Source organism: Strix uralensis, chromosome 14, assembly GCF_047716275.1.
Source record: "Strix uralensis isolate ZFMK-TIS-50842 chromosome 14, bStrUra1, whole genome shotgun sequence".
Taxonomy (NCBI): domain Eukaryota; kingdom Metazoa; phylum Chordata; class Aves; order Strigiformes; family Strigidae; genus Strix; species Strix uralensis.
This window is the reverse complement of record NC_133985.1, coordinates 18,030,365-18,052,923: the sequence shown is the minus strand read 5'-3', so window position 1 is coordinate 18,052,923 and position 22,559 is coordinate 18,030,365. Positions and strand designations below refer to the sequence as shown.

Here is a 22,559-nt window from a genome sequence, read left to right as displayed (position 1 = left end):
AGATGAAGAGCCAAACCAGAAGAACAAACTTGCTGCATCCCACTCAGGAGAAACTGTAGGTCTGGTCACTTCTTGTTGGTATTGTGCACAAATTCTGTACTGAGGTTTTGTGTGTATGACTATACAGAGAGAAATGCAATGGCTCAACCAGATCCTGTCCCCTCTTTTCACCAAAATTAAGGGAAAACCTTAGCTGATAATGAATGATACCTTTTTTCTGCTTTTTTGGTTTTAAAAACTTTAAAGTCAGAGCAGTCTTATCCATATAAAGTTTCTCCAAAACACAGGATAACTTTTTGAACTGATGTATATTTTGCTTTTGTGGAGTGGGGAGAAAAGTTATTCAGGGCTAAAATATTGCTGTTTTTCAAATTTTACATTTTACAATTATAATTCGGATGTCAGTTTAACATTTCTGAGGGTTCTGCGTGTTTCTACATACTCTGCTGCATTCTATTCCAAACTGAGAACTTTTATTTTGTATGTTAGCCAGAAGAAGGTTTGTACTGCAGAATTTTTTTTAAAACATCCAAAAACTACAGAAAGTGACTGAGTGCTAGAAAAGAACTGTACTCTTATTTGGTAAACTTACAGTATTAATTAATAAGATAAAATATCTGAATGCTCTTTTTAAAAATTCAGAATCCAGTAACAGAATTAAGTTATTCCAGCTGAAGTCTAGTCAATCTTTCATGTGGTCAACTCCACTACTTGGAATAAGAGCAGAAGGTTAAGTCATTAATTTGTAAATGCTTGTTAATTTTACAACCTCGCACACAATTTAGATGGTTTAGAGCTAATTAAAACTAGCAATTAAAAGGCTGGAAAAAATCCCATCATCTTTCAATTGCTGGTAATATATAATTCAGTCATGGTACAAAAATCTGTAAACATAATTGCAAGAACTCCACAGTTTGCGCATGCACAATTTTTGCTGTGATGTTCAGCAAAAGGCACTTGTCTGGCACAGATGTTTTCTGATGGCTGGCTGCTTTGGAAAATCGTGTGGCATGGAGAGAGTTAAGGTGTGGTGGAGGAAACACGTTGCTGCAGAGCAGCAGAAGGTTCTGTTGTGGGAGAGAGTGCTGGCGAGCAGCAGTACTCATCGCACAGGGCTAAGGGTTTGGTCCACAGTCAGCAACATGAGAAATCAGATAGACCTGCTGGCCACTGTCACAGTTTTGGGAGTCCTGGAGCAAGGTAAATATCCTTTATATAATGCGAGGTACTGTTAAGCTAATTATATTAAACTTCGTGGAACTTGGTTCCTGTATTTTGCTTGGAGTCTCCATGGAATGAGAGCTGCTGTTTTCCAACGTTGTAAAATGATGTTTGGCCATTCACAGTGGCAGTGTCATGCCTGAGGAGGTTCATTATTTAATAGGGATAAAAATGATTCGCAAAGCTCAAAGCCAGCATCCTAGAAGGAAATGAAATTCAAGTTTTACTTTTGAACTGAAAACATTTTCAACAATAGAATGTTTTTAAAGTAAAATATTTTCTGCTATTGAATTTTAGCAGGCAATTTGTAACAGAGTGGCTGGAGGTAACCAGAATAAAGGCAGGTTAATAAATAGGCTGATGAAGAGTTCGGTGCACAAACATACATCATACGTATACAGAGAAGAGCATCATGTACGCCTGTATTTCTCCTCTGTGACTGGTATCATGTGTGCATAGAGCTTAGCTGCACGGAGCAGGTGATGAGTTGACAGCACACAGTAATTTGGAAACTAATGCAAGCCCTTCTGGTCAGAAATAGACACAGACATCTTCAAAGAAACTCAGTGACTTCTCATAATTTAAATAGATGCGTTTGGTTTAGACCCTGTAGAAAGAGGCAGTAGCGTTGCCAAGTTCTGTCTACCTCTTGTGTTCAACTGTGGGTCCTTTGGGCAAAGGCCCGTCCCCCTCGGGCTTCAGGAGGGTCACAGAAGGGGACACTCCCCCTGCCTGAGGTGGGGACGGAGCCCCCATTTGACTAAAATCTTCACATTTTGATGAAGGAAGGTATGTTTGTGGGGTTTTTTTTAATTACTGAATTAATTTACCAGAGAGCTATTGCACCTCTGCTTACAAATGGATGTGAATCTCTGAGCAGCCAGATGAATTTTTAGCCATCTGATGATGAATCTCTTAACATAAGCATTATTTAAAACACAAATATGCTACTTGAGGAATAGAGTTCAAGATTTCCGATTTATCAGTAATTTCCCCTCAAATATTTTACAGAGAAATATCTGCAGCTACAAATGGCAGATACTTTTGTCTTACAGATTTTTTTGTTATTAAACTGAGTGGAGATGGAGGGAGTGTTTAGTGCGCAAAGATGAGACAAGAAGAAAACTTGAAATTGAGTTATGGAAACGTTGCTAAGCCCATTTTGGGAGACCCTCAGTAGCAAATCCCTAGCAGTTTTGTCTCAAATATATTTGTTTTATGAGAACTTCAAGTATTTTTTTTTAAAGGTTGCAGTCTTAGGTATTTTACTTTCATGCTATGCAAACCATACGTAGGTGTGAAGCCAGCAGATAAACAGCAAGCGTTGGCACCCTCTTATCTATGTTAAATCGGATAAAGTAGCCTCCTTTTACAGTGTCTGCATGGGATGCCAAGGAGCAATTACAAAATACTATGTGTTTCTTTTCTCTCTAATAGTATGAAATACATGTGCTAATGCTAGCTTCATTCAGAGCTGTGCAATAGCTTTTCTTGCATATTTTGAAAGGACGTTCTGTAGGTGAGTTACAGATCTGAGATTCGTTCTGAGAAGGCAGAACACCGAACCACAGATGTTCACTATATGTACAAATATTTTTCCATCACATCCTGATGTAGGAGATGTAATTCAATGGGTGACCTTAGTATAGTGTTGGTTGATTTTTATTTTTTCATTAATTTTCTGGAAGCCCACAGTTTCTGCATTCTTTCAAGTAACTTTCCCCATTTTAATTTAGTTATGCTCAGTTTAGCAAAGCTCTGAGCTTAGTGCTCTGTAGATACGTGCCCCTGCCCCGTGTTGGATGCTGTACCAGAGAGCAGAACAATGCTACCACAGGTTCCCCCCACCTCTGTTTTTATTAATGGCTTCAAAGGAAATAAAGGTTATACAATGTCACTGCCTGTCAGTCCCCACAGAGCTTGTTTGCCACGTTCACTCAAATGTGGCAGATACCAGCTATAATACAGTTTGACAAGTTTGTGGACATAATCAAATAGAATGATGGTCTGACTGATACTTTCACTGAGGAGCAAAGTACTGGGAGAGCTCAGCCCCTATGAGCCATGTACACATCCACACAGGTGTTTAACCTCGAGACTTGAATCACAAAAAAATAGTTTGAAAGGTTCTGCAGAGTAGATTGAGCTCTTTTCACTAAAAGCCCACGCTGAGAAGGCTTGTGCAGTGTGGTTTTTTTCCACACCACATTCTGGGAAGTGCTTTTGGAGGGTGATTCTGCAGCATTAATGCCTCACCCATACACCAGTTTGGAGCAAGCTAGCCATCCTCCAAAAGGCTCTTACTCCTCTTGGGTGGTTGTTTCATATATTATCCATCCCTAAGTGCATAGGATCCATTGTAGGACTTCTCTGAATATTTGCCCCTGTATGCAAGCAAGATGTTAAGCATAGAGTTGATGGAGAGATTGGGTCTGAAATTATTCTTACCGCGCTATGTTAGGCAGGGTGCCGATGGCACAAAGCAGGATGAAGACAGTTGCCCAGCATAGTCAGGCTTATGCCACAAGCCAGAGCTGTGCACGATGCAGTAACTTTAGCGCAGCCCATTTCTTGAGAGGTGGCTGGGAGGAGACCCTGAGAGCATTAAATAGTTGTGTAGGAGAGAGGTGCTTATCTGATGTGAAGAGGAGGTAACAGAATGGGTTATGGTTTCATCATCTTTTTCCCAGAGCTCTGCCAGCCACCTCTGAATTGCCAGTTGAGTGTCGCTGCAGACCTAGCGGGCTGGTTTCACGGAGGGGGTGCTGTGTTGCATCCTGCCAGCTCTCAGGGGCAGGGTGACATCCTCACCCTTCACCACGTCAACGTGCTACACATGAATCGGGGGAAAAAAGCAAACTTGTTCCTCTCCACCTTTCTCTCCCAGCACCTCTTGTTTAGGGCTGGGTCACTGCACGCACTGTGGAAGATGCTAGAACACACAGATGTTTTCTAAAATTAATGTCTACGTGTATTTAAATGAAATATATCCTGTGTAATACACAGGTCACGTAGCATCAGATTATTTACATTTCCATTTCCCTTTTCTTCTACATATGTTCTAATGCTCTTCTGCAGGCACACATGGATCTGTCTTGTCTTTAATCTTGCAACATCTGTCCCTACTTTCCCTTCTCTATCCTGCTGTTCTGCTTTTATCTTCTTTGTTAAAATAAGACAGTCCACAAGGCAGTCCTTGCAGCCTGGCTCCTTGTCTCTGCTCAGTGCTCTGGAAATGTTGCTACATTAGGACCTTGCTGATCTAAGTGACTCACTTAGCAGCATGCTGCCACAGCCACCCAAGTCATTGTTTTTATAATGTAGTTTTCTCCTATATAAAAATTCTCATTTTCAATAAAAGCAGCAGTGTAGCAGTGCACCTAAATATAAACACTTGAAACATTAGCAGTCACCCATGGGAGTAAGAACTTTCATCAAATAGTGAAACAGTCCAAATCTTCATGTTAACAGGTTTTCATCATTTTCAAGTGACTTTCCATGTCCCTTACAAATGTACAAAGGAGCGATGTAGCAGACACCGAGCTGTACCTCAGCCTGAACATGGCACAGGCTGATTATCATTGGCAGCATGTCTGCTCCTCGAGCTGCTTGAGCCTTGAAGCTACCCTGCAGGGATGAAATAGAAGAAATAACCACCCCCTTCCCCATTTCCTTCTCTTGCCATGATTATGAGCATCTCCAATGGACTTAATCATATGCCAGTGCTGCACAATTTGGATGCTGCTTTGTGACGTGGAGCCATCCTTGTATAAAAGCTTTGCCCCCGCTAGGTGTAGCAGAAAGTGTTATACATCATTCCCATCAGACTGGCTGAGAGTGGACTAATACTCTAAATACAGAGTGCAGGATTTAAGAAGAAAAATAATTTTGTGATTGGGTGTGGGCTCGGTGATGTTTCAGTGTGCGTTGCTGGCCTTCCTGCAGGACCGGGGCGTGCTTCATCTGCTGGGGAGCAGCACCCAGGGCTCTGCTGCGGCATGTGAGACTCTGCAAAACGCCAGCCAGCACGTCAGTTCTGCGGCACAGGCGCTCTGCCAGCATAACCAAATCTGAATTTAAAGCACAAGCGTGAAATAAATGGCACATTTATTCCAGGTCTTCCGTGACAGCCTGGACTATGAACCTAGACAGTATCAGCTCTTTTCCTCTAACCACTTGTTTGATTCCAAGCTAGATAAAGCTTGGTTAAATAAAACACTGCCGGACTGTTCCCATTCCTGTGTTGTTCTGTTTTTTAGCCTATTTTGCGCTGCAGGTGATCTACGCCCGGCGGAAGTACAAGATCTCCCCTCCCAACACAACAGGTCACCCCGAGTTTGAGCGGATCTTCAGAGCTCAGTAAGATTTTGGCTTTTTTTGTGGTGACTCCCTCTAGATATAACTTGAGTCAAGTGTCACTACCAGGGAAGACTGAAGTCACCCTCAACTCACCTTTTGACTTATTGCTACTGATCTAGATTTTTTATTGCTCTGCGTGCAGAGGTCCAAGTTTTGATTTGGAGCACTTTGGTCTGGCTGGAGTGTTTCTGTCCATCCACAATAATCCTCCTTCTGGCATTGTGAAAGGCAGCCAAATTAAAAATTAGTGGACGTATGAAAGAGATGCTGAGTGTTGATGCATTATAATAATTAACTTTAATATTAAAGTTGGCTCCAAATTGTGAGAGTAGCTAAAGCTATATTAATAGCAATATTTGCTTGTAAATTTTTGCCACTGAATGGAAGGAAAGGGCCTTGCTGGCAGAACCAGGTACAAGGACGTTTTAATTTTTTTCCTTTTTTTCAACTGTTGTACTATCAAAGTCGTCACTTGCAGGCCTATGCTGAGGGCTGTTTCTTTTTGCTCTGTTCCTATGGAGAGAGCAATGCTGGAGCTAAACTGGAAATGTCCACAGATCCCTTCGGCTTCCAGCAAGCACCAGATCCTGTCTTTCATCTCAGTCATTCTGTTTCATAAGCAGTAGAAAGGCATTGGCCAGAGCTGGTTTGAAGGGTAGTTCGAGCATGGCACTAAACCCTGAACAAAGCAGCTGCGTTTCCTTGCCAGTGTGCAGGAAACATTTGTGGAGTGACAAAAACACCCACTTCGGTCCTTTTGCAATGCAGTGAAAGGCCAGCCCACATGGGAGGCATCAGCCTTCACTAGCTGGGAAGCTGCTGATGTGGCTTTTAATTAAATACTGGGCTGTGTGTTAACCGAGTCGTGCTGTGGGCTGTGACATGCCGGGAAGCCCTCCGCTATATTGGGTGAAGAAAGTGACCTCAGTGAACTTGGGTTTGAGAAGGTATTTCTTCCTTGTGGTTTTTTTCCCTCATTTGTTCTTTTCCCTGTGGAAGAGGATACAAATGAATAATTTGGTTTGATATGTTTAAAAAAAAAGGGGGGGAAAACGTATTGATTTATTACTTGTGGAAACCTGGCAGCCTCCCCTCACTGAGACTCAACCTGCATTTGCAGCATAAGGTTCTTCAGACTTTTTCCAGCTCCCAATCTGGCTCCATTCCCTGAGGCTTGGTAAATTTTTGGCCAAATTTAAGATTAAACTGCCTAGGGAAAGGTAAAATGTAGGAGAAATTGAGAAACAAAACCATTGTCTTTAATAGCAGAGCTCCTGCTGTGCTATTGAGGCTGTCTCTTCTTGCAGAAAATCTGTATTTTTGTCACTAAAAGGAAGGAGGAAAACCTGGCTGCTGATCTGATCACCTTCTGCTGAATTTGATCTGGGAGGAGGCTCCTTCTTGGAGCATGACTTGTGTGACATCCAAATTTGGGCTGTGCTCACCCAAGGGGAAGAGAAAGCTTCTTAAATAATAACAAGGAACCTCTCCCCATGCAGCTTTTAAGCTGTAGCTGCACTAGGTGTCTGTGGGGCTGAGGACGGAGCCTCCTGAGGGTCCAGCAAAGACAAATCTCCATCTCAGCCAGGGCTCATCATTGCAGGGTCCATGTGAATGTGGGGAAGGTGAACGCTGTGCATTGTTTGGGTGCTTTTCTTCTCTAAAATACAGATAATGGGTGTCCTTGGTCACAAAAAAGGCCTTTTCTCCCCAGTACAGCAATGTCTTTTACAGGCCCTTTCAGTTTGCTCCAACGTGCATTTCCATCTCGCCTCGCTGGTTTCAGTTAACTCTGATGTATGAGGATGCGGTTTTAATTCTCATCTCTGGTTCTCACCAGGGCAAATTGCTCAGAGTACTTCCCGATCTTCATCTCGCTCCTCTGGGTTGCTGGAATCTTCTTCCATCAAGGTAAGGAGGATGGGAGGGAACCCCAAACCATGTGCACAAACCAAAAAAAACCCAATTTAAATCCCATTGCAACTCAGGCATGTCCTCTCTGTACCTGTGAGGGTCCGACTTGGGGAAAGCAAAGTTCCCCTTTGGGGGGATGGACTGAGGAGCGCCCCAACTCCAGAGTGCATGAAGCTGCTGGTAGCAGCCGAGCCGGTCTCCTGCCCAGAGGAGAGGTTTGGTGGCATTGGCAGCCCTCTCTCCTTTGCCGGAGCCCGGCTCTTCCCCCGCGCTGCTTCTCTTGGGTAAGGTCTGGCTGGCACGAGGTACCAGGGCAGCCGCGAGCTGAAGCAGAGCTGCAACACGATACCCAAACCGCCACGTCAGAACGAGAAACCATAACCCAAACAATTAGTCATCCACCATCCACCCTGTGCCAAGCAGGTTTAGGGGATTTGGCTGCCACCACAGGGAAGACGCAAGGAAGGACCGTGGAAGGGAGCACTGCAAACCCAAGTCCCAGGGCAACTTGGGGGGGCAGAGAAGTTCATCCCTCACAAAAAGGGAAGGAAGAAAATCCATTTAAACTCCCACAGCGTTTTAAAGCTGAGTCCCTCTGCGTTCAGTTCTTGTGGCCGTGCCCCATCTGCAGTGGGAAGCGGGGACATGAGTGACGGAGCAGGGCTGCAGCTCCGGCAGCGGCCGGGGACCACTGGCGCCATCAGGACTCGTCTCCCCTCTCCCCTGCAGGCATGGCTGCGGCGTGTGGGCTGCTGTACCTCTACACCCGCTTCAAGTACTTCCAGGGATACACCGTGGCTACGCAGGGACGGTTAGTACCTGGCTGGGGCCGCGGGCTCCCCAAACCAACCCAGGGAGGCTGGGTGTAGGATGCAGCTTCCTACGGGTGCGACTGAGGCAGATTTCCATCACCTCCCCCTCCTCCCCTCCTGCCCCCACGTGCTCATGGCCATGCCACCTCGTCCCTGGCTCAGTCTCGAAGGGGGTTGGGGGACACCAAGCCCCGCCAGCATGCTTCGTGCCCCGGGTCGGCTGGCGGTGTCTGATAAGTGTTTTCTCCCCGCGCAGGTTGGGGCCGCTGTACGCCAGTGCCCGGCTGCTCTGGCTGCTGCTGGGGCTGGCGGTGGCCGGGCTCCTGGCACACTTTCTGCTGCCCCACTCCTCTGCGTGGATGGCAGCGCTGGCACAGCCCCTCCAGCTGCTCGGCGCCTGGTGAGAGGGGCTGCAGGTCCCCCAAAACCCACTGTTCACCCCGAGGGGAGGGAGTCGCATGGTGTGGTCAGAGACCAAGTATCTCCCCAGTTCTGTGCTTACCTCTGAAGGGAGGCAGATGCTGGCACTCCTCTGCTCGTGAAGCTCCACTCTCCAGAGGTAATTTCTCTTCTAGAAAGCAAATGCTGCCCAGCCTCTGCCCCTGCTGATGGGCGTCACTGTCAGCTTCTGTAGCAGTGCCTGCTCTAAGACCTGTAACACCTTTGGCTCTGCCTTGCAGAGCACGGATTGACCTGTACGCTGTTGTCACTCCTCCTTACTGCTGTAATGATTTGTGTTGAAGGATCACACCCTGGATATACAAAAAATAAATTTCTTTTCTCAGTAGAAGTCACCTGTGATTGTCAAAGGAGCTTGGGGACTGGGTGTGAGAACAGCCAAGGGTTAGGGGACTGCACTGCATGGGAAATGCTGCTGCAATTAAAATTAACTTGAAAGGATGGGTAAACTTGTCTAAAACCATATCCAAATTTGGGGAAAAAAGCCTGACTTTAATCCAAATGCTAATGTCTGTTTGGCATTGGCTTGAATGATCTTGACTTGGCCCTCACTTCAGTTATCACCCACCCACCAGTAGGACTTTGCCCTCTGTCTGGATTTCAACCTCCACTGCAAACTTGGGGTTTGCAGGTAACAAAAGCAGGCAGCTCCTTGCTAAATTGTACATGGGTATAAAAAAAAAGGCAACATATTTTGCAGGAAAGACAACTGTTCCACAATTGCACCCTCAGGGGTACAGATGTCCAAGTGTCTGCCTTGCTCCCTGCCTGGAAAGACCTGACTACCCTTTCTTTTTTTAATAACTGGTGAAGTTCCTGTGGCACTGGGGCAAAAAATAACCAGTGTCCCACTGGGCTGCTCTAAGCAATGCTTTGCGAGTACTGGGTATTGGCGAGTGCTGAGGAACGACTCAATTTTGGGTACAGGCCCCCACAGACACCCACCAGTCCTGGGGAGGGGAGCTGGTGGGCAGAGCCAGAGCAAGTGCCTCCCTGCTGCGAGTGACTCTCACTGCCGCACCAAAGGTTTAAATTTAGCTTTTATTACAGTGCACATTATTTTATATATTTATATATAGAGATGTACTTGAAAAATCAAATGTATCCAATAATAAAAAATACAGCACATTAAAGTAGTATAATGCATTCCAGTGTATAGCTGAAGAGACATTGGGATTTACACTAATCCCTACTATTTTTGAACTGGGCTACTTCTGCTTTTTTTTTTTTTTCCCCCTCCCAAAAAATTCACACCGATCAATAACTGAAATAGTTATTTAAAAAGATGGTTTCTGCACTCAATCTCAAGGCATGAAGACACTGGAGACTTCACCGTGAGTTAAGGGGCTGTGTTCAATGCTGGCAGGCACAGTGTGGCATATTTTTATTTTTTTGTTTTCCCTGCCATACTCATAGCTCCAACCCCTTCGGATTTGTTCCTCCTCTGCTGAAGGAGGGTCAGTCTTCGCCCTCACTTAATCCTCAGCTGTGGCCAGGACTGTTGCCTGGGCGAAGGCAAGGCAGACCTCGGTCCCTGGCCATCTCCATCTCAGCACACCTGTGGGGTCAGCCAGCAGGACTCAGCGTGACCAAACCCCACCTCTGTCCCCAAACACAGCCAGAGATTGCCCTGAACTGGGCTGAAGGTGCTTTTCGTCCCCACGCTTGCTAAAGCTCATCCCGTCCCCAGACTGTCCCCTGTGTCAGTGTGGCCTGAGCGGCACGCAGGGCAGCCTGCACCCACGAGGGCCGAGGGAGCAAAGCCAGCCCTCTGCACGGGATATTTGTTTTTTTGCTTTTCGCTCTTCTTCTGGAACAGACGATGTCCTGGCCCTGCAGCACCGGCTGGGGATGGTGGTGCCAGCCTGGCAGCCGGTTTGCCAAGGCCTGTCGGCATGTGCCGCCTCCCGGCAGCCGGGCCTGTGCTGTCCTTGTCCCGGGCGAGGCGCCGTGGGGAGGAGGGAGCGGGACAGGAGGGAGCAGGACGGGGGATCCACACATGTGTCCACCCTTCCTCATGCCTGTTTCACTCCGCTTTTTTGATAAAAATCTGAAAGAAGAGAGGGCGGGGATCAGAGAGAAGCTGGGGGAGGCAACGGGGAGTGCTCTGGGCCGAGGGCTGGGCAGGGCTGTCCCTCTGCGGACAAAGCCCAGCTTACCTCGCTCAGGATGATCCACACCGGGGAGTCAGTCTGGATGGACAGCCTGATGGCCTCCAGCGGCCCGAAGGACGGGTCCACCTCACCCTCTGCAACGCCCTTGGAGAAGGAGCCTGGTGGGGAGAACAGGCGGGTGACATGGGGACGGTCTCCTGGCATCCAGCCCCCCCTCCGAGGGGACCACAGCAGCCCCCTGCCCACAGCTCCCCGACACAAGATGGGCTGAAAACCAGCAGTGTGGACATCAATACAGTGCAAAATGCTACACTCAGGGGAACAAAAAACTCAGCTAAATGAAACAAAATGGGGAGTATTTGGCTACACATCACTGCTGTGCGAAGCGGGGCGGGGGGGAGAGTGGCCTGATGGCAGCACTGTCCTGTAAGAGACAAATGTCGGTTCAGGATCCACGCCATGGAGGCATCTTACATCCATAATGCTAGCAAGGTCTCAGCCTGTTGCTATGGCCCATTTTTGTGTATGATTTTTTTTTTGTTTGTTTTGAAAAATGCAACTGGGAGAGACCAGACAGCATGCAGAGGAATGCTAAAATGGCAAACAGCTACACATGCCAGCGAATTTTTCTTTTGTCTATTTGAAAAAAAAAAAAGAAGTCTTAGCAGGGACACCAGGGCTTTACCATGCACCTGTGGGTCCCTGTAGGCTACAATCACTTGTTCTTGTCCTAAGGCAGAACAAGCACTAAAACAAGCTCAGGTGGCAGGGAGACAAAGTCCAGCTGCAAGTGGTGTGAGTACCAAGACAGGCTTGGTAGGGAGAGGGCGAAATTGCCTGCGGTGGAGGTTTTTTACACCAGGTTCAGCAAATGGATAATCTGAACAATTTGGTCCCAGCTCTCAGCAGAGACAGGCAAAAATGCAGGACTGAAAACTACCTGAAGACAACACCTAGTCTAAGAGGGGAGAGAGGGCAAGGGAGGAGAGGAGACAGTGACAATTAAATCCTGTTCCAACCTGGCTCCCGGCAAGCAGAAATTACTCTTTGCCAAGCAAACAGCACTATGGGTCTTGATTCACTGGAAGGTGAGGATATGGGCTGTGTTATCAAACCCAGCGGGCAGTTTACCACCCCACACCCTGCTGTACCTATCTGGATGTAGCCATCCGGTGTCCTGCGGTATTTGACAACTGAGCCTCTTCCCTCCTGCAAGGCTTCCTTATCTGACTGCAGGCTCTGCGGGAAGGAGAGAGGAGCTTTGTGCAAGGCCAGTGGCAGGAGCTCCAAAAGCCTCAAGCAACAGCAGAAACCCCAGAGCTGCCCTCACACCCCTGCCTGGCACCCCGAGCCTCACGCCCCAGAACAAGGACATTTGTTGCCCTCATGCTGCTGCTTCCACTGCACCATCCTGGCTTCATTCTCACCTCTGCAGCCATCCCACCCATGTGAGCATCCCCTGTGCAGGCAGGAACAGCTCCCACAGTGACTGCTCAGTGCAGCATCCCCACTCCCGAGGTGGTACCACACCAGGCGTGACCCCCTGGCTCCCAGCCAGCACCTCTCAAAGGCACTCGAGTCTTGTAAAGATTTTCCTGATGGCTTTAAGTAGTTCCCTTCTCTCGAACCTCTCTTTTGCTTCCCACTCCACCCCCGTCTCAATTCTCAATAGAACACTTACGTCAAACGGCAAAACCTCCACAGTCGTATTGAAGAGTTTGTCTTCTGGGTGCTCGATGTTCCCGCTGCGGAAGAAGAACCTGTGACAGAGACCAAAGCCATGGAAACCCACACTGAGCGAGGGGGGACATGATGGCTTTCACCCTAGCTGAACCATCAAACAGCTCAACCTAACAGGCACCTTCTTAAAAGGCACATGGGTTGGAAGACCACCTGTGCCAGATCAGCTAAATCGGATCACTCACAAGCACAAGAAAGCAAAGGGCTCTGGCAAATGTGGCCCCACCAAAAAAGGGTCAAGTTATCCTCCCCCTGGAAGAGCACTGCTCCCTCCTCCTAGGCAGCCAAGCAGGAGATGGGCAAGAAATTCAACATGAGCCAGAAGAGCAAAAGGGAAGTGTTTCTGCATGCTTCAAGGTGTCCCCACATCTCCCCCTGCCATCCCCCACCAAGCACTGGCCTTTCGATGCGGAGTGGTTTGAAGAATCTGAATCTGATGAAGTCCCCAGCAGTGGGAGTGAAGGCCCAGAAGAAGTCCTCCCGCAGGTAAGCTTTCTCCAAGGTGAAGTGCTGGTAGGTTTTCAGGCTGGTGCTCACCTCCGCAGGAGGGTTGACGTGCTCTTTCCGCAGGGCCTGCTTGCCAAAATCCTTGTCCTTGGTGGGTGCAAAGCAAAAGGGCAGAAAAGGGTCATGAGCTGCTCTCGATCGTGAGGAACAGGGGTCCCAGCAACAAGGCACTGCAAATTAAAAGCTCTCGATTTGCATGGCACAGAAGGATGAGGATTGGAAGTAATCTGGGGAAGGCACCAGACAGGGCAGTGTGTGGCTGGATCCCAGGAGGACACAACTTCAGGAGAAGCAGCACAGAGAAGCACCACTGCTCTGCACTCTGATCCAGCACCAAAGAGCCTCTCCTTGTCCAAGCATCCCTAAACACATGTGCCTGCAAACAGTCCTTACACCTCAGGAGAAGGTGGCTGCGAGGCTGACGATACCATAAAATGACTGGATTACACGGCCTGACAGGCATTGCACTGTGATACAAACTGAATTACACCTTCCATTTACCTGCGGATCGGACAGAGACAGGACTGAGCACTGCCCAGGGATGTGTCTATATGGGTCCTGCACAGAGAGCTTTGGGAAGCTTCATTTTGTTGATGTTTAAACACACACAAACAATGCAAGCTCTTACATAGCTCTAGTTTGCCAATGAGCAAATCCCAGGAAGGAGGAGCGGGTGGGAAGGAAGTCAGATCAACCCAGGAGTCATCTCTCCAGGGTTTTTCAATATATGCTTCGAAATCACTTTGCCCAGACCATGGTTCAACACTCAGGATGGGTGGCTAGGACCAGTACCAAGGCTTAAAAGCTTGCAGTGACTCTTGGTACATGTCACTGCCATTCTGAGAAGTAGGACCTATGTGAGCAGACTGTAATTCAGAATAAAACGCAACCACTGTGCAAAAACCCAGATGCCCCTGTCCCACCAGTTGCTGTCACTGATGTCCCCACCCAAAAGCAGCCAATTCTGGGGGGCCTGCAGGCCAGGCCTGGCAGAAAGGTCATCTGTGGCTTGGACAGGCAGCTAGTACCCACCTTCAGCTTCTGTATCTTCCCAGCCAAGGAGGAGTGGGTTCCCACATGCTGGAAGAGTGAGGGCTTGAAGCGGATCCTCAGGTTTGCCTTCTGCCTGTCGCAGTGTTTCTGAAACGAGACAATCCCGCAGAGTCCCATGGTTAAACCTCTGCGGTCGACTGCGACCTGCAAGAGGAACGGACAAGGGCATGAGGAGTGATAAACATCCCCACCCCTCCACCTCTATGCCTTTCTGTGTTATTTTGGCTTTAATTTGGCAAGAGGGCTTTTAACCACAATCTGGAGGAACCTGACGGTGACTCTCGGCCGTTCACTTACTCTCTGCTGGGCAGCCAGAGTGCCCAGGTTCAAGTGCCAAATTTCTCCATGCCAAGCATAGCTTAGCAAACACTGAGCAAATCTCCTCTGTGCTGTCAGGTAGGGACAGACAGAGAATTTAGTTTCTTTTGTCCCTGGCTTATTGGGAAAGCCTTTTTCCTACAACTCAGAGCTTGGGATCACTGATGTCTGAAGATACAGTAAGTCCTGGGACTTACTGGGACTGTTCAGAGCCTAAGTGAACAGGCAGCAAGTGCGGGCTCTTTTCAGATGGGCAGAGTTTTCAGTTTGTATGGCGCACGCCAGTGTGAAAGCTGTTTGGCCGTTTCATGCCCATCCCAACATGTAAATAAACTTGGGGATGCAACTCTGACCCTGGCAGTGATTTTCAATGGGGTGGCAGGAGAGAGATGATGGAGAAGGAATAAAGGACAAAAGAGAAAAACACTGAGAGCATGGAGACGAGAACTCGCATTTTAAAAGTAGGTAATTTCTTTCAGTTTGAGGGAGCAGGACAAAAATACAGGGTTAAAAAATGGAAGGAGAGGGTATTTGTTTTCTGACTTTTGCTTTTTCCAAGAAAAGAAATGCATGCACATCCCTACCACCATCTGCTCTTGCAGCCTCCCACCCAAGAGAAGCCCCAGCAGAAATCCCGCTGCCGGGCGCTGCGTCACCGGCTGCCTGGCACCAGGGAGGGCGCAGCGGGGAAAGTCAGCCACACCGAGCCCCCACGATGGGCTGCCTGCACGGGCCACCGTGCTGGGAGCTGAGAAATTCCAGGCATGACCCCTGCGAGCTGCAGAGGAGATAATCCCCTAATCCAGCTCATGTTACATTAGAAAATTAAAACTAACCATGCTAATGGGAGAGACCCAACTCATTGCCAGCAACCCTAGACGCAACCCCATCCAGTCTGATCTCACTCTGGATGGGGAGGGGAGGAAGAAGAGGAATGGAGGGAGCTACAGCATCTCCTGATTTCTCTTTCTCCCCTTTTCCCCTTCTGCTAAAGAAGCATTTGCTGAAAGCAGAGTTGTCTCACTCAAGCCAGGAGGGGCAATGGCTCAGTTGGTGGTAAGAAGGTCATCCTTTCACATAGCTCTACCCCAGGTAAATCTAAAATTAGTTAAAAAAGAAAGAGCAGAATATATCCAGAGCAGGCAAAGCACTTACCAAAAGCTCAGGTCAAACAAACTTTCAATCAGAAAGACAAATCCTCCCTGCTACCAATTTGATTCTGCACAGTGGGATTTACAAGGGAAAGTCATGTTTGAAAGGGCGGTGTGCAGAGTTAATCATGCAAACAGTGGGGGAAAGGAGCCAGAAATCCACACGGAAAGTAGGTTAATTTTTAAAAAGGCAACACATTTAAGAGGTTTGCAGGTTCCCCTGGGAAAACCTTGGCTCTGCCAGGTAGGAGAAGATGAGCAAAGATGAGCTAAAGAGAAGATGATCCTGCGCAGCAGGAACCGCATTTAATCAACGTTCGAGCTGAAGACTGGGCAGGGGGGGACGGGGACGGGAGGGGGACGACACAGACAGCAGCAGCATTCCCAGCTCCATCCCAGCATTCTGCCTCCCTGGCTTCGCCCATGGCTGTGAGGACGCTGGGGGCTGCTGGGCAGGCCTGGGGACTGCTCTGCCACACCTGAGCGCATGGTTTGAACTGCCAGGAGGACGCGACGGACATCAACTGAGTCTGGTCCTGCTGCTCGTGGGGGACTGGAGCCGATGTCACGGCCTCTGCCAGGGATCTGCCCAAATTAAACCACATCCTTGCCCCAATTCTGCAGAGTCCTGAGGATGTCCTGTCCCCCCAACACATAAATAAAGTATTTATCCCCAGCATGACCACCTGCTCTGGCATTTGCCACCACAAAGTAGTTGTGGCCATGAGGTCTGTCCTGAGTGACTGGCTTCAAGCTCTGCACGGGGACTCCGCTGCTCATTCTCTGCCAGGGGAGGAGGGCGAACGAGCGTATGAGTAAATACAATATGTTCAGAGAGGAGATAGAAGAGTATCTGGCGGTGACCTCATCTTGCATTTGCTGTCACACACACTCCTCCTCTGCCCTTCCCACTCGCTCAAGCCCCTCGCTGCTGCTGCCAACGGGAGTTCAAACACAACCTCCGCAAGGCACAGGGGCTTCTGTGCTGCCGTCTGCAAGGATTCGTGCCGGCACAGCTCCGCAAACGAGATGGCAGCATGAAAACGGAGCCTACTGCACCTCTCTGCGCCCTCCTAGAAACCCCGACAAGAGCTCCGCGTGCTCTGGATTCATTTTGGCACACTGTGCGCGGCGGGCTTGCTCTTGGGTCATCTGGGGTGAGCTCTCTGGGCAGCCTGCATGTGTGCTCCGGGCGGGTACGGCACACGAGTCCAGAGCCAAAGGGTTATTCTGGGGTTATAGTCAGCGAGCCGGGAACGGCTTCAGGGAGAGAAGCACACCGGAATGAAAAACAACACAGAAGAATAGGGAACGGCTACTCTCCTCGAGGACTGGAGGAGGAATACCCTGTTAGTGCTTAGATGCAGAAATAATGCCTTTTTTGCAGCTGCAGAGTACAAAAGCCAGAACTCCCAGGTCTTTGCTTACACAATCCACAAGGACACCCCGTGGCACACTCCACAGGGATGGCATGGTTCAGTGCAAAGTCACTTAGCACCAGAGCTCACAGAAAAGATCCTCTGGAGACAGACCAAGCATAATTTGCCCCCACACAACAGACGGTTTCCCTACAACAGAAGTTGTTTACGTACTGCATCTTTCTCAGGGTTGCAGACTTTCACCCAAAGGATGTGATCCAGCAGCCAATCAATGGGTTTGTCCTTATAGAACATCAGGATGAACTCCACGATCAAGCTCAGATCCAGAGACTTGAACATTTTTCCTACAGCACAAAGAGAGAAGAGAAAGCAGCTACAGTATGAAACAGTCAAGAATCAGAGCTGGGAAGAGAAAACTTGGGAGACTGGGCTGTGGAGGCTGGATGTGTCCATCTCTCTACGTAAAGGAAATAACATGCAGCTCTGTTTTATGTACTGCTGGCATTGCTAATATAGTTCCGGATTTAATATTCATCACAGAATTAGAAAGCATTAGTGTCTCACAGGTCACAACAGTATCAAAAGGTCTAAAACTCTTCCATTCAGTTGGGAGAAATAAGGATGAAAAACATTCAGCCAGCTGCAGGACAGACCATTTCCTGCCCAGAAAACTACAAGTTTTAAGCTAGTCAAACCAGTATCCAAAATAACAGATCAAGCTGCTACTGCAACCATGTACTGCCGTTCCCAAAATAGTTCTGTGCTGATGTAAACTTCCTTTTGCACACTCTTAGGCAACTCCAGATCCCATCCAGCCTAACAGCTACTGGTCATGTCTAAGCTGTTTGGCTGTCAGCTGGGCCACTGACCAGGTTTATTTTTAATAAAAGTGAGTATCAGCAGTACCAGCTGTGAGGATCTTTCTCCCTTGTGCAAACATAAGGGTCATTGCAAAAATAGGGAGGGATCAAGTCCAAGTATTTTACCATCTCGTGGGGACAACTCATTGGGCCAAGAGCGTAAGTGCTTGCAAGAACCACTTGATGGGACTGGGGTGAGCAGAGGAGAATGTTACCAATAAACCCCAGCTGAGAAAACTCCAGGATCATCCATTCCTCAGAGGGCTGCTGCAACGCAAAGTTCTTCATCGTGCTGAGATAGTTTGGTTTGGCCACAATATCATCCTCCAGCTGCAAGAGGAAAGGACACTCAGTGACAATGACCCATCCAGGTTCCAGTAAGAGCCTCTTGGTGCAGAGCAATCATGCTGTAGACCAGAGAAAAGCCTTGGCACAGACCTACTTTATTTTGGAAGATGCTCCAAACAGATTTTTCTCACCCAATCTAACAGGTAAATGAAACAAGGATTCCTGCCCTTCCTAGGAGGGAGGTCTCCAAGTCTAAAGCATCTTAGAAAGCTACCTTTTGAACCTATCTGGTCAAAACCCACTCCCACTCTGCTGCATCACACAACTGGACATGCTCTTTGCCCTCTCTCAGCTGGGTATGAGCCACAGTGAACTCACAGGTGCACCCACCTGCCCTCCACCCCCAGCACCAAACCCACCTGCACATAATATATGCCTTTGGACTGGGCATACATCATTAAAAAGCAGTAGTCGAGGTTCTGCTTTGTCCTCCACCTGCAAAAGACAAACACAATGGGAGCGCTGCTCTCTCCTGGGATACCAGGCTGCTCAGGGGATCCAGCCAAGGCTGGGTTTAAGCCGGGAAGGTGACGCAGCTCTTGGAAAAGGGGGATGGCATATGGCCTCTCCCTTTTGGTCTCAAACTGGTCAGCTAAGAGTTACTGGAAAACTTAGGGACTTCCAAAATGAACATGATTTGGGTTAAAATGACCCCCTCGCTTGGTGATGGAAACACCGCAGCACAAGGCAAGCCCTGCAAAGCTGGTGCCAGTTCATACCCCCACTGCCACATCCTTCCAGATCTTGGATAAAGCAAGTTTAAGGGCCATACCTGGCCCTGCAGAAGAGCTTTCCCTGCTGGAGTCAGCTGGGGAGATGCTGCAATTCCTTAAATCAGGGCTTGCTTGTTTTTAAGCTCATTGATTCTTACCTGACTCTTTCCTTGGGGTCCCCAAAGGATTCCCGCAGGTGGGAGAAATCAGGATAGAAATGTGGAGACGGGGAAATTACCTCCAGGAGACCTGAGTGTATTTCCTTTGGGAATCTGAGGGAGAAAAGCAGCAGTAAACAAATACCTCCATGTCTGACATACCATTTCATAGACCAAATTACTGGGTAAACACTGAGCCACAGAACCAAACAAAAAAGATACAGCCTCTAAGATAAAACTTCCCCAGCAGCTAGTGCACTTCCAGGCCTCATCAAAGGATATCAGCAGGGACTGCCACGGAGTTTTAAAGCTGCTCTTTCCCTCCCACAGTCTCTAATAGCCCCACGTTCAGATGCTCTCCCCCAGCACCCCTCCTCCTTCCCGCACACACACAGAGGTCAGCTTGAAAGACCAGCCGTGAGCACCACGTACTCTCTACAGGATTAAATGGACCAGCAGACTGGCGCACCAAAGAAAGGACTTGGTGGCATTACTGGCATTTAGAGATTTTCCAAATGCATCAGTAATTAAAAGCCATTTTGCGGAGATTATGTTATGCATTTCTGATAAGTTACTTAAAACACTGCTGTGCTGTAGTTAGGTCAGCCAGCAGGAATTCTACCTAGTTCCCTTACACTGATAAAATCAGCATCTATTTTCCCTATAATGTGGTTAAGAACCCTTTAAAGAGTCAAACTCAAACAGAAAAAAAGGTCACCCATATGAAAAATAGGTACCTACAACAGCCTTGCAAGCAATACCCAGAGATTACTGTAACTGTGAGAGATAAGCGGGAAAACCAGTTATTTTTATACTGCCTTTTTGAGAACATTCGGTGCAAGGCTGATTTCCTTTGTTTGTGCAGAGCCTGGAGGACTGGAGATGGGGCAGAGGGAGACAAAGCCACGAAATTGCCAAAAACTTCTCACTTATTTTTCCCTTCCTTATTCCCTCCTTGAGACTTGCAAGATTTTCAGCTAACATTTTCAAATCTTCCCCTCCTCAGGCAGCAGTGAAACAGAAGCTTCTCACTGAGCTGACAAAACCTGTACTGAAGCAGTGACGGCTTTCTCGCTCCTGCGATATGAGCTCTGCCTGCCCTGGCCCCACACCACCTCAATTCAATTTGGAAGAAAAATAATTTCAGTGAATCAGGGAAGGGCAGGAGGCACTGGAGAGGGGGACAGTGAGAAATCAAATCATTAAGTCAATTAAAGTTTCAAGCCTTCTACGCAGAGGCACTCTCTGCAGCAGCGCCCAGTAATTTCATCAGGACCCATCGGACAATCAGTCCATTATCCCCCGATAAGTGCGTCCTCCTGCCAGCAGGCAGAAGGAGGGGAACTCTGCCAGCTCCTGCACAGCAAGATGGAGGGCTCTGTTCGAGCTCTTCTGCAAGTGCCCGGGAACACAACCCTCCCCGCACACGTCCCAGCCCCTCTCCCATCATTGGCTCCGGGACGTGGGGCGCCGGGAGGATGTGCTGCCCTTTCACATCTCCTTCTTATGGCGACTGCGGTCCTCTGGAAACGTGCAATCGCAGGAGCTGGATGGGAGTCACAGCCTCTTCTCTCACCACCTTTTTTTTTGCCTCCGAGCTCTGATGCTGTTAACGCCTGGACTGGCTCATGGTTAATAATCCATCACCGGCTTCTGCTTAAACAGCCACAGATGAAGCTGCAAAAGCCACTAAGACTCCTGGACATAAATAGCGGCTAGCATGAGAGACAAATGTAACTAGCGCCTAGAACAAGGGAAAAACAAACAGGCTGGAGCAGGAAGAAAAATGGATCACGGATTTTAAAGCCAAATAAGGCAGGAGCATTTGGGTGTGATTACCACGCTGTCCAGTTGCTCTGACTCTGCAGAGCAGGTAGAGGGCTGCACTAGACACAGAAACAATTGCCAGGATCACTGGAAATCTAAATAATCCATCTTCTCACAACACCACAGGACAGAAAGAGCAAAATGAAATGGCCTGACTGTGTGTGTTAAATACTGCGAGCACAAAGGAGCCTACTGGAAGCTACATATGGGATGCATTTTAGAACAAGCAGAAAGTGGAAGCGGCAATAGCAAAGACAGCCCAGAGTTTAAGAACTGAAAAACAAACAACAAAAAAAAAAACCCAAAAGGGAAGCAGAGAAGTGTGTATTTTCTCCTTAATGAAGCCATTTGCTGGCCTCACTACAGGCACAGACCATACCACCGTAGTCATTTGGAAGTGCTTACAAGTTTTTGATATTTTCTGCCACTCCAGCTGTGTACTGCGGATCTGTCTGAAAACAAAAGATAAACAGTGTTAGATCCTTCAGCCTCAGCCTGTGCTCCCTGTGGCTCAGAAATCACCTTGAACACACTCCAGGGGTACTGTCTCCTTCATGTCTCCTTTTATCCAGTTTAACCGCTCTCCCCATTCTGACAGACTCCTGGACCCTCTTTTGTGGTCAGCGTTAACCAAAGGCATCACACACCAAACTCCACCCCAAAGGACTCAAGACCCTGCACGTCTTCCCCACCTGCTCCCCTGGCACTTTTGTCCCTGCCAGCGCCAAGCATTTGCATAAAGTGTTAACTTCTGGGCTATTTATTTTTTTTCTCTAAACACGTTGGCTTTCATCCAAGTGAATACTCTTGGCAGAAAAGGATCTCCACCCCTTTTGTGAAAAAGAGGGGTCTATTTATAAGCATGTATTTTTCATTTCAGGTTCATTTCAATGCTTTTCTTCCTAAAAAAATAGTTTGTTCCCACAATGAACCTGGCTACCCGTAACAGTTGGGAGGCAAAGGTCAGCAGTGCTGCACGCCGCTATCTGCAGGCAAGATAAGTGCAAACACAGGGACAGGCACTGAACAGAAGGCATCTGCACAGTGACCGGGAAAACAGAATCCAAGAACAAAGGGCAGGGGAACCAGGAGTAAAAACTGTGCCTGTTTCCTGGTGGTAACATTGTTTTGGGTGGTTGTACAGATCATGGAACCGCGTGTCCCCGGTGGATCTGCAGACACAGAATCGCAGAAGCCGGGACTGGCTGTCGCTGTGCTCAGCGCCAGGCAGAGGTGAGAAGTGAGATGCCGGGAATGTGTGTCACAAGTTGAGGACAGTGCTCCCATGCTGGAACGGTGACAAGGCAGGGTTTTCTCAACAGGAAAAAGGTCCCTTTCCCAAACAGGGCTCAGGCTCCCGGTGCTGGACCGATTTCTTACCCTGACGCTGCCAAGAAAACAGCAGCGGAAAAAACAAAGGCAGGAAAGATGCTCTTGGCTTTGGGAGCAAACATGCAGCTCCTCTCCAAGCGCCCGGCTGCCACCAAAATGTCAGGTTGGTGACAGCGGAGCTGGCCAGCTTGCCCCGGGGCTCCCCTCCACCAGCCAAGGGGCCCTTGGCATTCCCAGGCAGCCCAGCCACTGTGGTGGTTAGTGGTGGCACTCAGAAACGAGAAGTCCCCATCC

The 22,559-nt window shown here is 48.4% G+C and overlaps 2 protein-coding genes across 3 annotated transcripts in view; one reads left to right on the top strand and one right to left on the bottom strand.

Annotated features, from left to right (window-relative positions):
- Positions 1–418: 418 nt before the first annotated feature.
- Positions 419–9,723, top strand: LOC141949565 (leukotriene C4 synthase-like). Of its 2 annotated transcripts, XM_074883329.1 has the most exons (5): positions 419–1,200; positions 5,481–5,580; positions 7,421–7,491; positions 8,224–8,305; positions 8,563–9,723. In XM_074883329.1, the coding sequence occupies exons 1-5, from the start codon at positions 921–923 to the stop codon at positions 8,708–8,710; spliced, it is 681 nt and encodes a 226-aa protein (XP_074739430.1). In that variant the 5' UTR covers positions 419–920; the 3' UTR covers positions 8,711–9,723. The 2 variants fall into 2 exon arrangements, with proteins under 2 accessions (XP_074739430.1, XP_074739429.1); XM_074883328.1 differs by lacking the exon at positions 8,563–9,723 and having other exon boundaries at positions 7,421–8,343.
- Positions 9,724–9,792: 69 nt separating this feature from the next.
- MGAT4B (alpha-1,3-mannosyl-glycoprotein 4-beta-N-acetylglucosaminyltransferase B) overlaps positions 9,793–22,559 on the bottom strand; it is a 51,706-nt gene continuing 38,939 nt past the window's right edge. The window contains exons 5-15 of the mRNA XM_074883327.1: positions 21,339–21,385; positions 19,107–19,220; positions 18,595–18,670; positions 18,103–18,217; positions 17,241–17,371; positions 14,159–14,266; positions 13,020–13,213; positions 12,561–12,639; positions 12,031–12,118; positions 10,925–11,037; positions 9,793–10,815 (exon numbers count right to left, since the gene is read on the bottom strand). Coding sequence (XP_074739428.1) covers positions 10,792–10,815; positions 10,925–11,037; positions 12,031–12,118; positions 12,561–12,639; positions 13,020–13,213; positions 14,159–14,266; positions 17,241–17,371; positions 18,103–18,217; positions 18,595–18,670; positions 19,107–19,220; positions 21,339–21,385 — 1,089 coding nt within the window. The 3' untranslated portion in view covers positions 9,793–10,791. The remainder of the gene's footprint in view (positions 10,816–10,924; positions 11,038–12,030; positions 12,119–12,560; positions 12,640–13,019; positions 13,214–14,158; positions 14,267–17,240; positions 17,372–18,102; positions 18,218–18,594; positions 18,671–19,106; positions 19,221–21,338; positions 21,386–22,559) is intronic.

Coding starts and splice junctions, on each gene's coding strand:
- LOC141949565 (XM_074883328.1), top strand. CDS start 921: ATGCACAATTTTTGCTGTGATGTTCAGCAAAAGGCACTTGTCTGGCAC. Junction 1,201..5,480: donor TTTGGGAGTCCTGGAGCAAG/GTAAATATCCTT, acceptor TCTGTTTTTTAG/CCTATTTTGCGCTGCAGGTG. Junction 5,581..7,420: donor GAGCGGATCTTCAGAGCTCA/GTAAGATTTTGG, acceptor GGTTCTCACCAG/GGCAAATTGCTCAGAGTACT.